At 36.4% G+C, this 13,488-nt stretch overlaps 1 protein-coding gene across 4 annotated transcripts; it reads right to left on the bottom strand.

Moving 5' to 3' along the window:
* Positions 1-4,421: 4,421 nt before the first annotated feature.
* Positions 4,422-10,907, bottom strand: LOC117623100. 4 transcript variants are annotated; one of them, XR_004585082.1, is made up of 9 exons: positions 10,737-10,907; positions 7,185-9,215; positions 6,994-7,036; positions 6,705-6,912; positions 6,180-6,395; positions 5,907-6,000; positions 5,395-5,839; positions 4,908-5,299; positions 4,422-4,663 (listed from the first exon to the last, which is right to left on the bottom strand). XR_004585082.1 is itself a non-coding variant. In XM_034353955.1 (5 exons), exons 1-4 carry the CDS (start codon positions 6,228-6,230, stop codon positions 5,266-5,268), a joined length of 447 nt encoding a protein of 148 aa, XP_034209846.1. In that variant the 5' UTR covers positions 6,231-6,986; the 3' UTR covers positions 4,422-4,663; positions 4,908-5,265. The 4 variants fall into 4 exon arrangements, 1 of the variants encoding a protein (XP_034209846.1); XR_004585080.1 differs by having other exon boundaries at positions 6,180-6,912; XR_004585081.1 differs by having other exon boundaries at positions 6,180-6,912; positions 9,123-9,215.
* Between the last annotated feature and the right edge of the window lie 2,581 nt (positions 10,908-13,488).

Below are 13,488 nucleotides of genomic sequence, written 5' to 3'. Positions count from 1 at the left end.
CCATAGAAATCAATGTCCGTACTTTCGCCTCCACCTAGGACATGGACACCGCTGTTTTGCGTACACAACTTGTCATCTCGTGCGGCCCCCAAAAATTTGACGCCGTTAACATTACAACCCGAGAACAATTCAGCACGAATTGGGCCGAACGTCAAGTTATATAACTCATCACTGTAAGTGGGGGAATTCGATGATTTCAATTTATTCACCTAATAGTATACAAAACCATTTACATGTTAGTCTGACAAAATTAAATACTACAATTTATATTTGTCAAATACAAAACACTTATAACTTACAGAATCCAAAAACCATTGTGGAAACAATTCACGGTGTTTCTTGGCATACAAATGTGATGGATGTTCTCGCTTCATCATCTCTTCATGCTCATCTAAGTATGCCATTATCTCATCACAATTGTTCAGTACGAACCAATGCGCTACCTCCATGTCATTTCTAGAAAATGACTCTCCTCGTCCAGGATCTCCAAAGGGTCGTGCGCTTTGGGCAAAAACAGAAAGTTTTTCCTTTCTCATACCTCCGTCATTATTGCGCTGAGGACGATTGAAAGCCGTCTCCACATCTTTTAAATACATTCCACAGAAAGTAAGCGACTCATATTGAACCCAAGCCTCTATAATTGATCCTTCGGGCTTCGCCTTGTTGCGTACACTTTTTTTCAGCTCTCCGAGAAGCCTGTCAAAATAAAATGATATGATACAAATTAGCAAGCCTGTGATAATGATGCATACACAAACGATAAGGATTATATACCTTTCTATTGGATACATCCAGCGATAGTTGACAAGACCAGCAAGCAATGCCTCTTCTGGCAAGTGAACCATCACGTGCATCATACTTGTGAAGAAAGCTGGAGGAAATATCATCTCAAACTTGCATAGGACTTGGACAATGTCATGGCGCAACTGAAACATGTCTGTCCTTCGCAATGTTTTTGCCGTCAATTGGGAAAAAAATCTGGATAACAACATGATTGGCTTCACCACATCTTCCGGCAATAGGTGTCGAATACCCACAGGAAGTAGGCGTTGCATAAACACATGGTAGTCATGGCTCTTAAGTCCAGTAAATTTACCCCCATCGACATTCACGCAACGTGCGATATTAGAAGCATACCCATCGGGAAATTTGACAGACGATACAAACTTTAGAAACTCTTTTTTGTCATTCGGTTTCATAGAAAAAAATGCAAGATCCCTTCTAGCTTTATCACTGTCCCTATTCATCCATAAACCCCTTCGTATGCCCATTCTTTCCAAATCAAGACGAGCTTTGATTGTGTCCTTTGTCTTGCCCTCGATATCTAGAATCGTGCCCACCAATGTGTCGAATACATTTTTCTCAACATGCATCACGTCTAGATTGTGCCTCAATTTTAGTTTCGGCCAATATGGGAGCTCAAAAAACATAGGCTTGTGCGTCCAGTTCATATGTGTAGAAGGTCTGGTTCAACTAACTGTTTTCCCGAACGGAGCAAAATCCAAACGGTTAAGCTGTTCCAAGATCTCATCACCGGAACATTTTCTAGGTCTGAGGCGATGCTCTGTGCTCCCGTCGAACTCTTTATCTTTTTTCTGCCACTCGTGGTCTCATGGCAACCATCTCCGATGACCAAGGTAACAAACTTTCCAGCGTGCGGACCAGAAGTTACATCTTCCTTGCATACATGACATGCCAAGCAAACATCCATTGACCTGCCAGGATCCTCAGTTATCAAAATAGTCATCATCATGTATTCTTTTTTCATGCATTTCCAAGGCTGCAAATTATATGGGAATACGAAAATCGGCCAAGTGTTGTGGTGTTGGTTTAGAACACCATACGGATTGAATCCGTCAGTGGCAAGTCCCAATCTAACATTTTGAGGAATCAGTAGCAAACTCAGGGAATGTTTGATCGAACTCTTTCCATGCCTCCCCATCTGCAGGATGCCGCATCACATCGTCATCCACCCATTTTTACTTATGCCATCTTATGGTTGTGGCAGTATGCATCGACATATACAATCGCTGCAACCTAGGTTTCAGGGGCAGATAATGCATGACTTTTTGTGGGATCTTAGTCGTTCTATTCTGAGATGTCATTTTGAACCTCAACTCATTGCATATAGGGATGTATCCAACGTTTCATGCTCTTTGTAGAATAACATGCAACTGTTTTTGTAGGCGTGAATTTTTTCATATCCCAATCCAAGACCATTCAACACATTTTGGGCGTGTTTATAGTCTTTCGGCAAACAATTGTCCGTTAGAAGCATTCTCTTGAAAACCCCCAAAAAGTAATCAAAACAGAGGTTTGACATATGATACTTTATTTTTCCGTGCATTAGCTCCATAATGGCTGTTAAAACGGAAAAGCTCTCGCACCCCGAGTATAACTCTTGGTTGGCATTTTTTAACAATTTTTCATATTGTTCAAACTCTGCACTATCTATTGGTGTAGGAACGTCATCTTCCCCTTGCTAATTGATGTTGGTCGATGCAAATGGAAAAGCATCGTATATAATATCCATGACTTGATCATTATGATTCACAATAGGTTCAACATTGTCCACTCTTGTGGCATTTGAAGACGAAGCATGATCTAATTGTTCCCCGTGAAGGTTCCAAATGCTATATGTCTCAATCATTCCATTTCTTACTAAATGAAATCCAACATTTTCAATTGTCTCCCACAACGTGTTGTTACACCTCTTACAAGGACAACGGATTCTAGTTGCACTCGGGTTGTGTGTACGTGCAAACTCAATAAAATCATCGATTCCATCCAAGTATTCATCTGCGCATCTATTCGGGTTCTATATCCACCTCCTGCTCATAATTCATGGAACCACAATCACAACACAACAATCACAAGAACTTCATATGAAGTCATAATGTCACCTTATGTCTCCGGTAAGGGCCCTATCCCATTCGGGAATGCATAGTCATGTCACGTAATGTATGGCTACATGAGATTGTATATCGACGAGGATGAATTTCGGCAGCATCTCGATATAGTTCTTGAGGTGTACTGTAGGTATAAATACCTATGTACCACCCGAAGAACGTACAGAGATAATACCGAAATCTCCACAATCGAAACCTAATCCGGTAGCTGTACATTACGTGATATAACTATTCATTCCAAACTGTCCAAATAATGGGACAATTCAAGAATTAATTGGACCGTAGTCATGTTAACTTCGTACATCACAACACATTGTGCTATGTCACACACAATTTAACAACGTAATATAAATATAACTTCACAAAAAAAAAAAATATATAAACATAACAAACTAAGTTTAACATAATGTAATTAATTTAACATTTTTAATACATAAAACGAATAAAATACATTCTCAATCGTTCTCCACCAATTGCTAATTACATATATCCGTAATGAGAACGAAATTAATAGTGTTAGTACGAATTTACATTAATACTTTTAAACTAACGACAAAAAATACTTATTTAATGAACGTATTGAATTCCCAGCAGAGGCAGCGGTAGAGAGGTGCGAAGAGAGACTTTGGCTTTTTTTTTTTCTTTTTTTTCATTCTACCTCTGCAATGGCAAAATTCAGATATGAAGAAGAAAGACTTTGCGCGACGAACACATGATTTCGTGGCGCAAACTGCTGTCGGAAAAACAAAATTTTTCGTCGTGCAAAACGAATTTTCGTCGCACAAAATAAATTTTTCGTCGCGCAAGCACGTGTCGACATCACACTTTTGCGAGACACAAGGGTTGATTCGTCGCACAAACATTCATTGCGCAAATTCTATATGTCCTTGCACAAAAGCAATCTTCCGTTGCGCAAGAACGTACCGACATCAAACTTTACACGACATACTCTATTTCTATCGCGCAAGGTTTTGGTGCCAAAAAAATATCCCCACTCCAGTATTTTGGCGCCAAAAAAAATATCCCATATTTTTCTTACGCGACGATAAATCTTGTCGTCGCTCTAAGTTGTCTTTCGTGACGACAAATGTCGTCACACAAGGTTTTGCAGCCAAATAACAAAACCCACTATTTTCTGTCCACCTTTACGCGACGAAATGTCCAACCGTCACGCTAGGTTTTCTTGCGCGACGATTTTTGTCGTCGCGTAAGTATTTGGCTCCAAAATAAAAAAACCCCCGTTTTTCTTCCTCACTTTGCGCGACGAATAAGTTTTCTGCTGCGCTAAGACTTTTTGCTCGACGTAAATTTTGGTCGCACCATTTTTCGGTTGGTTGCGCGACGAATAATATTTTTCATTGCTGTAGTGCATTTTGGGCGACGAATTCTTGTTCGTCGTGCAAAATGTCGTCACGCAAAAAGTAAAACGTAGTAATGTACATTTCTTCATTATTAACCCTGGCATTTGGGTTTAACAAAGAAACACATTTCAGTTCAGATAAATATATAAGATATATAAAAAAAAACTAATCATTGAAATCACCATCATAATCAATTCAAAATACGAACTCTTAAGAGTACATAAGAAACACATAAGAGTGCTGCCAAACATTCCCAAACATTTTCATAGCCTCGAATTCATTCACTAGTGACGTTAGCAACAAAAATAAGTCTCTAACATGAACCTATGCTAAAATAATGTCCTTTAGCAGTAGACAATATTCATGAGCATTCTTTGACCCTTTGAGAAAAACCTGCAGAATATCAAATATATAAATAGAAAAGTCATTTCTTTTTTAAAATCACAACAAAGGTGGATCCCAATGAGTAGAAAACATGAAAATTTCATGACTTGATTATGCACTAGACGTATATATAAAATGATATAATACAATGATATATTATGCTCTTTTAACATTGATTATGCACAGTCATGACTTGATTATTGTACAATGAGAACTATACCATCTACATGTAAAAGAAGAAAAAAGAATTTACCTCAAAGATGCAACGCTAACACAATTTGATGTACTTGATAGGCCATGCAATCGTAGTTCCTAATGCTTCACGAAGAAGAAAGAACTCACATGCTGGTCGAAACAAGGCCATATTATCATCCATTACATCATTCACCCAAACTTTCCAGCACTCGTGACCAAGAGGCACATGATGGACTAATGAATTGGGATCAGTTGATGCAATTTCCCTAATTCCAACAACTTCACTTGTCCCAATCCAATTTAACAGTTTACACTTTGCATTCTCAGCTGGATTTTCCTTTTGTTTGCTTTGTGCCATCTCATTAGCAGAATTTTGAACATTATTATTTACCTTTTGTTTGCTTTGTACACTCTCATTAGCAGAATATTGGACACTTAGTTTTCCTTCTCCTATAACATTAAGGAAGACATTAATTGAATAACAAATTTATAACTCAAACATTTGGTATTCGAGTAAGAATATTTGTTATATGAATAGGAGTTACAATATTAATCTCCCCTTTACTATTCGAGTAAGAAGATCTGTCATTTGGTTTTTCAATTCTATAATCTCATTTTCCAATCTATTAAATTGATCACGAACACGAACTTGACCTTCAATCTTTGAAACCGTTGCCCCAAACCCCATTCCTCTTACTCTTCCTCGTGGATCAGGACCGAGTACTTTTACTACAGCATCATCTGTAATAGAACATTTTTGTTGTCCTTGTTCTTTTTTGTACTTTTTCACTTCTTTCTGAAAATTGACCACCAGAAAAATAAAAACTTAAATATCAATCACAGGATAAACACTAAAAATATGCAGCAAACAGTTTTCACCACTAAATCTGGATCCTCAACGTCATCATCCTCATTCTTCTTTCTCTTTTCGTATCCATAGATCCAAACATCAGTCCTTGAAATTGCATCAGGTGTCTCACTTTTCTGTGGCTGCAAAAAGGAAAAAAAAATTCAATACTCACACTACAAATTGAGATCAAACTAATATCATTTTTACCAGTTCATCCTCTATGCAGGCAAAGCTTTTACGACTCGTTCTATGCACTAAAGTTTGTGTTAACCCTCATTTCCTTGAACTTTTGACACTTTCCCTATGCCAAGAGAGAGCATAACAAATTAACACTAAAATATGAATCAATTTGACCCAACAAACATAGGTAAATATCCAAATATAAGATGTATCACTCAATCAATATCTACAACATCATCAATGGCAGCCAACAGCAAAGATTAAGACACAATAAAGATGAAAAAGTAAAGACACACTTACTCTAGTTTCTTGACTAGTTCGTTCTTTAAGAAATGAGATCCATTCGTCCATAGTTTTTACATTGTCCGGTTTGAGAAGAGAAGTAGGGCGTGGTAGGCCAACCACTTGAGCTTACTTCATCACCATATTCACTAAATTAGATCGATGATCCCTCCAAAGTTTGTGTAACTTTCAAAAAGTATATTTCTTGTGGCAATCATCAAGACTGAACTTTTGCTACAAAAATAAAAAAATAAAAAACATACATATTACTTTAGATGGAAATGAGAAATAAAATATAATATGGATGTGTGAAGGCTCTGCTATACAAGACCGTGATATGTTCCCATATTTGATTTATAAAATTGTCTGACATATCTTTCCAACTCTTCAATGTTATTGGCACTAGTTCTCTTGCTGTGATCCCTAGGAATGAAGAAAATCTTGCTGCATTATCTCTAAATGGTTGGTCTGCCAGATTGAACTCTACAACAACACGAGACCCCTTCGTTTTTCCTTTGGTAAGACTTAACAACTTTGCCTTACCCCTAAGTCTTCTTCTTTGGTGCTTCTTTGTTAGAGTTGTCTTCTTGCATTCCTTGACTATTGGTACTTCATTGGGTTCATCTCGAGATGGAGAATTAGAACCTCTATCTGATATACGCAAGGATCTATTCCTTGCTGCGACAATTGTTGCAGCAGCAGCAACATCCAATCGCTGCTTCTTTGCTTTCTTTTTTCCCTGTTTTGAGGACTTCAAAACATATGAAAATTTAAAATATCAGCAAATTCAAAATCTGGTATTTAAAAAAAAAAAACTTAAACTATAACTTACTTCAACAACCATTACTTATGTCTGCTCAATCTTCACTCTCACTCTGTTAAACAAACAAAACTATTTAGATGAGTAAACAAATTAGTTAATAAACAATAACTAATGGAAATAAAGATAACAAAGAAAACTGAATAAAAATCCTAATAAAATTGAATAAAAATTGAATAAAAATCAGAGGTAAAATGACAAACCTCCCAATAAGGCAACTCAAAGAAAACTGATTTCTTTTTCCAAGGCCATATAGAATATTTATCTGTCTTTCTCTTCCTTTTTGTGTTGATCTTTTTCTTTGCTTTTCCCCAATCATTATTGAAATTCTTCACAACTTGAAGAACTTCTGAACCGGTTAATGTTCTAGGCTTTTGTCCACATTCTATAGTCCATCAAACCACCCTGCTTTTCCTCAAAATGGATGGTTGTGTGCAAGAAACCTTCTATAATTCATGTACACACACTTTCTACTATGAGTCAGCCACTTTGAACATGTGTCAACCCCGTACACTGGACATGCTTTCTAACCCTTCGTGGAATATCTGGACAAATTCCCATAAGCTGGAAAGTCGTTTATTGTCCACATCAATATGCTTTCAGATTGAATGTGGACTTGTTGAAAGCATCATAAACACTTACACCATTGATCCATAACTCTTTCAAATCTTCTACAAGTGGTTCCAAATATATATCTATATCGTTTCTGGGTTGCCTTGGCCCTGGGATGAGTAATGTCAACATTAAATTCTCCTTGGACATGCATAGAGATGGGAGGAGATTATATGCAACCAAAATCACGGGCCAACAACTATATTTAGAACTAAGATCATCGAAAGGATTAAATCCATCAGATGAAAGGCCTAGTCTAAGATTACGTGGATCTGAAGCAAAAGAAGGCCACTTATTATCAATCCCATTCGATGCCAATGCGTCAACTGGATGTCGCATCTTACCGTCATGACTTCTATCAGTGTAATGATTCTGCCTTTTCCGGTGACTTAAACATTCTCCTAAATCTTGGTATGATTGGAAAGTAAAGCAAGATCTTTGGAGGGACTCCTTGTTGAATTTTTTTGGTACGCTCATTAATTTTCCACTGTGAAGAACCACACTTTGGACATGTCTCCCTCTCCTTTAAATCTTTTCTAAATAAACAGCAATCTTGCACACAAGCATGTATCTTCTCATATCCTAGATCAAAATCATTGAGTAATTTTTTGGTTATATACAAAGAATTTGGAAGTCTGTTATCACGTGGTAGAAAACCATGAAGAAGATGAAGAAGCCCGTCAAAAGCTATATCAGTTAGACTATGCCTAGCCTTATACTTGTATAAGACAACAATTGCAGACATCTTTGTGTAAGAACAACCCGTGTATAAGGGAAGTTCTGCGTCATCCACTAAATTTTTAAAATTCAGCTCTTCTCTATCTTGTGTAGGTTCAACAACATCATCATCTTGAAGGAATGCATCTCTATAAATGAAATATGTCTCTGGCATTTCCCTATATTCATCTTGTACTGATGAACTTGGTTCTTCCCCCTGAAAGATCCACCTAGTATACGTAGGATCCATTCCATTCATGACCAAGTGCCCATAAACTATACCATGATGGTGATGTTGTAGGTTTAAACAACAACTGCACGGGCATTGAATCTTTTTTGGATCTCCGTTATTAGCTTGAACCGTATCAACAAACCCTTTGGCCCCATTACGTTACACTCTAGAATCTCTATATATAAAAAAACTCATCATTTTACTAAGGAATTATACATGTAATATACACTATCTTAATATCTAAAGTTTGGGACTTTAAAATTACCCTTGAAAAGTTCACCCATTCTTTATCCATAATGGCTTCTTTTTGTCTTTCCTTGAAAAGTCCACAGACATGGATGAATTAATACGGATAAGGGAATCAATATACATCACAAAACAATGAGGACAAAAAATAAAAAACCACTTCACACGTCATACAAGTAATTATTAGTCCTAATAATGGTTATATGGATATATTTCATATAAAACATCCACCACACGACACAACTGATCACACAAAACAATATCAAGTTAAAGAAAGAAAGAAAATACCAGCAAGTATAATTGAACCATCACATAGTTGAAAGAAACAAAATACCAGCAAGTATAAGCTTATTGCACCAAATATGCTACTCCTCTAGCACATTCAAAGCAACAATCTGCCTCATGACAATCATCTCATTTTTCTGACCTGGTACACATGGAAAAAAAAAAAACCATAACGAAAAAAAAAAGGTTAACAGCTATATATTTTTTCATAAAAAGAAACGAAATTTGAGATATCTATGGTCTAGAAAAGCATATAACTGGTATGAGATCCATCTAACAATTCCCACAAAAAAAGGTTTCTCAATATAAGCTTATACACAGAATACACAGCTTCAGAGAAAGACACACCAAAACCTGGTTATAATTGGACTCAATACTCAATTTATTCATTCCTCTCCACTTTTTTGGGATTTAACCAAACAATCATGTTTCTTTAGATATTTCTTAGGCCCACAATCACATATACGAAGGTAATAGGCATATGAATACATTGAACATCCTCTTATGAAATAATGGACATCCTTCACAGAGAATGTGAACATAACTCATTCCAAAGAACAGAGACCCCTACATCATTTTGTGAAAACTCAGAGCTACACACTTGGTGGGGAGAAATTTTCCATCAAAGAACTACACAACATATCATAAATTGTATATGTTTGATATGGAAACAGTGTACCATATGCAGTTTCAGAAAAGAAAAAGCTTTAGTTAGATTCATTACGTTCCATTTAAAAAAATTTCACTTTCCAGCATTAAGATCAATGATCAAGGCCTATCATACATTTTAATCATTTTAATAATCATTTTGTCAAGAGAAAAATTTAATAATCTTCAAATACATGCAAATAAATAAACTCCACAATCTTATCAGTGAGTAAAATCATAAAGTATGTGGGTGTGAAGAAGATAGTGACATAATAATGGCCTTTGCCTTTGAGCAGAAAACCCAAAAGGCCAACCGAGGATTGAAAGAGGGAAAAATGTTTGAATCAAAACAAAAAAAGGTTGGTCAAATTACAGAGATTAATTGGCAGCTGTTGATTCAGAGATATGCATCATGCATATGCAAGGTGGTCCCATCTAAGCTGGGTTTGTTCCCATATATAAATACATATATGTATTTGCTAAATTTTGGTATCCATGACAACATCCAAGTTAATTAACCCAGCACAATAACCCAGCCCAACACCCCTCTTTTTTCCATCGAAAAATTTCAAAATCTAGCCCATAAAGAAGAATCAGCAGGAAGTGTAATTTCCCTACGCATTTCCAGCCACCGAAAACAATCTAGCCCGTAAAGAAGAATCAGCAGGACATAGCAAAAATAGATGATGCATGAGTCTTTTTATCATTATCAGAGCTGCAAACTAATTACATTTCTAAAGGAATTTACACATTTAACTTAGCAGACTATATCAACTTGCTTAGTCATTAGCAAATGGGCAATCCCTAAGTTGTATATGAAATTACGAGGTTCCCATATCTTTCAAATTCAAAGAAAGTGTATCTAAAATTATAGTCAAAATCAATAAATTGAAGAAGGAGAGAGAGAGAGAGAGAGAGAGAGGTGTGAGGTCCCTCTTCTGGTTGACGGCAACAGACGAAGAATCATCGGGTGAGAGAAACCAGTAGAACTTAGACGCAGAGACGAAGTGCTTACAACGGCGACAGAGACGAAGTGCTTACGACGGTGGTAGAGCTTGGAGGCAGATTCAATGGGGGATAGGGTTTGGACAGAGAGAATCGATGGGTATAGAGAGAGATATTTCCAAAGAATAATTTTAGTGAAATTGTATGAGCAAAAGGAGTGTAGTTTCGCAGGCAACTTAAAATAGAGCGAAACAACCAAAAAATTACAAAACAAATAATTAGTTTTGTATTCACGGCATGCATATTTTGTATGCCATTAATAGGATTACATTTCATGGCGTCCATATTTTGCACAACATTAATAGTGTCATCTTTTATGGCTTTCTTTTTTGGCATGCCATTATTGCTTAAAAATCACGGAGCGCTGTAAAAGCACACCGTAAAACAAGGAAAAAAAATCCATTTCAGGCGCACTGTGAATGCATGTCGTAAAAAGAGGATGAAAAAACACATTTACGGCGTGCATTAATACTCAATTTTCTTGTAGTGTATATACTGTGGAAATAACACTACTACAAAAATCGAAATAGACGACGTGAAACCACCATCGTCTAGAAGGTTTTCCAACCGTCGTGAAATCGACCGCCATCTTTTGTACAAAAAACAACAACCGTTAATACCCGATGTCATTAAGGCATTCAACGTCCCGATTTATTACGAACCGACGTGTAATTACTATATAATTAGCCTAAAATGAAATCTTCGACAACATTAGACGGCGATTTTATGAAAACTGAGACGTCTAAAGAGTGTTACATGTCAAAATCAAAAGAAGAACCGATGTACAGATAATTATCCCCGTCCCTAAATGAAGGAAAAAAGACTTGGATAAGCTAGAAACCGTCGTGGTTAATTTATACTAAGTTAAACAAACAAAGACACCGACGTCTAAAACATAAACGACGACGTGCACACAAACCAACAAACGTTTAAAGAGTATTACATGTCATTTGTCTCTCAATAACCGTCATAACATGCCATAACCATGTCCTGCACCTGGCATCATCGATGCTTATGTTATTATCCACGTTGCGGAATATAATAAAAACCGACGTGCTAAGTTTATTCCACATCTGTTTCTTGTGAGAATCGTCGTTTAAATTGTACAAAGAAGGCCTTTTGACAGAGTTAGACGTCACTTTTTCTAAATAACTGACGTTTAAAAGATTTAAAATGACATAATATTACTCAATATTGACGTACAAAATTGTGCCCACATCGGTTTTTGTCAAGGGATGATGTTATAAATAATTTTGAAGGCATGGATAGGAAAACAACCGACATGGATTATGTATACAACGTCAGTGGCATTAAAATAAAGGACGTGGTTAATTATTTCACTATGTATAGAGATCCACCTGCTTGACGTTGTAATTGCTTACCACGTCGGTTTTGATTACATAATGACATGGTTGTCCTTTTAAAAGTCGCTTGTTTAACCTTCCTTGAAGTATGTATGCTCGGAGATGTCAGTTGTTTTAGACTAGCCGACGTGTAGAACATCTGTCACAAAAGTTAATGGAACTGAACGGCCTTTATTTCTTTCTTTAGACAAAGGTTTATTTTAAGCAAACTGGCTTGATTTCTGTTTCAGATGGTTGTTTTTTTGTTTTACGGTCTTTTGCCTTTTTAAAACCCGACGTTGTTTTTATTTTAGACGTCTGTGTTTCCAATTTTTTTACTGGACCGTCATACTTTACAGCTTTAACCCAGTTTTTTTAATTTTTGATTTGTCGTGCCCAAAGCCTGCATAATGAAAATGTGATCAGAATTAAAATGATGTACAAAGTTATTAATTAATGTCATACAATTAACTGAATAACTAATGTCATACATTACAACAATCAATCAATCCATATATCTTCACACCCATCTCTAATATTTTCATTCCCAAACTCACCCACTAGGTCATCAAATGTGTCAACATTTGGTATCCCTCTAGTAAATGGCTCACACTCAATTCTAGTATCACCTAGCACATCATCACCAATAACATCATTATATTCTCTATTAGGCATTGATAACACTACCGACCAACCACGATGCATTGGGTCGTCAACATAAAATACTTGTTTGACTTGAGAAGCCATAACAAATTGGTCATTCCTATGTCCAATTTTACTCAGATCTACAAGGGTAAATCCAAGTTCGTCGACTATAAGGCCCGAAGTGTTATCTATCCAATCACACCTCAAGACTGGGATTCTAAACTTTTGGTAGTCAAGGTCCCAAATTTCTTGAATAACACCATAAAAACCCATATTGGAGACAATAGGGTTTTTATCCTTGGCACTAGCAACTTGCATAGTATGTGCAAGTAAATAAACTCCACTATTTTGGACAGTTCGCACATCATCTTGTGCCTTGGTGTTAAATTTAACACCATTAATAAGATAGCTCCTATATGATGGCACTGCCATGCTTGGACCAGCTGCTAGCCACCTTAAATTTTCTGATACGCCATTATGCTTTTCCCCATTAAGTTCACTTTGAACCTGCAAATTAATCATATATATCTTAATTCAATCTAACATATAGAATGGAAGAAAATTAAAAGTTGAATATGCATGTCATTCAATAACATATATATACCTTAAAGTGGAGCCATTGAATGAAAGTGCTATTGTGCTTATCTTGCAGCCACTTTGTTCTCTTTCTAAATTTTGGATAAGTGGTCTTGATGTGGATCATATGTTCCCTACATTGACACGAAAAAATCAAGCATTATGGTCCCTTGTATATAAGATAAACATAAGGAATAA

Source organism: Prunus dulcis, chromosome 3 (genome assembly GCF_902201215.1).
Source record: "Prunus dulcis chromosome 3, ALMONDv2, whole genome shotgun sequence".
NCBI classification, from domain to species: Eukaryota; Viridiplantae; Streptophyta; class Magnoliopsida; order Rosales; family Rosaceae; genus Prunus; species Prunus dulcis.
Note: the sequence above shows the minus strand (reverse complement) of the source record. Positions and strands in the feature narration are given on the sequence as shown.

What these genes read in the sequence shown, in the direction of transcription:
- LOC117623100 (XM_034353955.1), bottom strand. Translation starts at nt 6,230, where the DNA reads ATGGACGAATGGATCTCATTTCTTAAAGAACGAACTAGTCAAGAAACT. An exon ending in GAACTAGTCAAGAAACTAGA is followed by an intron (nt 5,840 to 6,179) that starts GTAAGTGTGTCT and finishes TCCTTTTTGCAG; the next exon opens with CCACAGAAAAGTGAGACACC. An exon ending in TTGAGGATCCAGATTTAGTG is followed by an intron (nt 5,646 to 5,728) that starts GTGAAAACTGTT and finishes GTCAATTTTCAG; the next exon opens with AAAGAAGTGAAAAAGTACAA.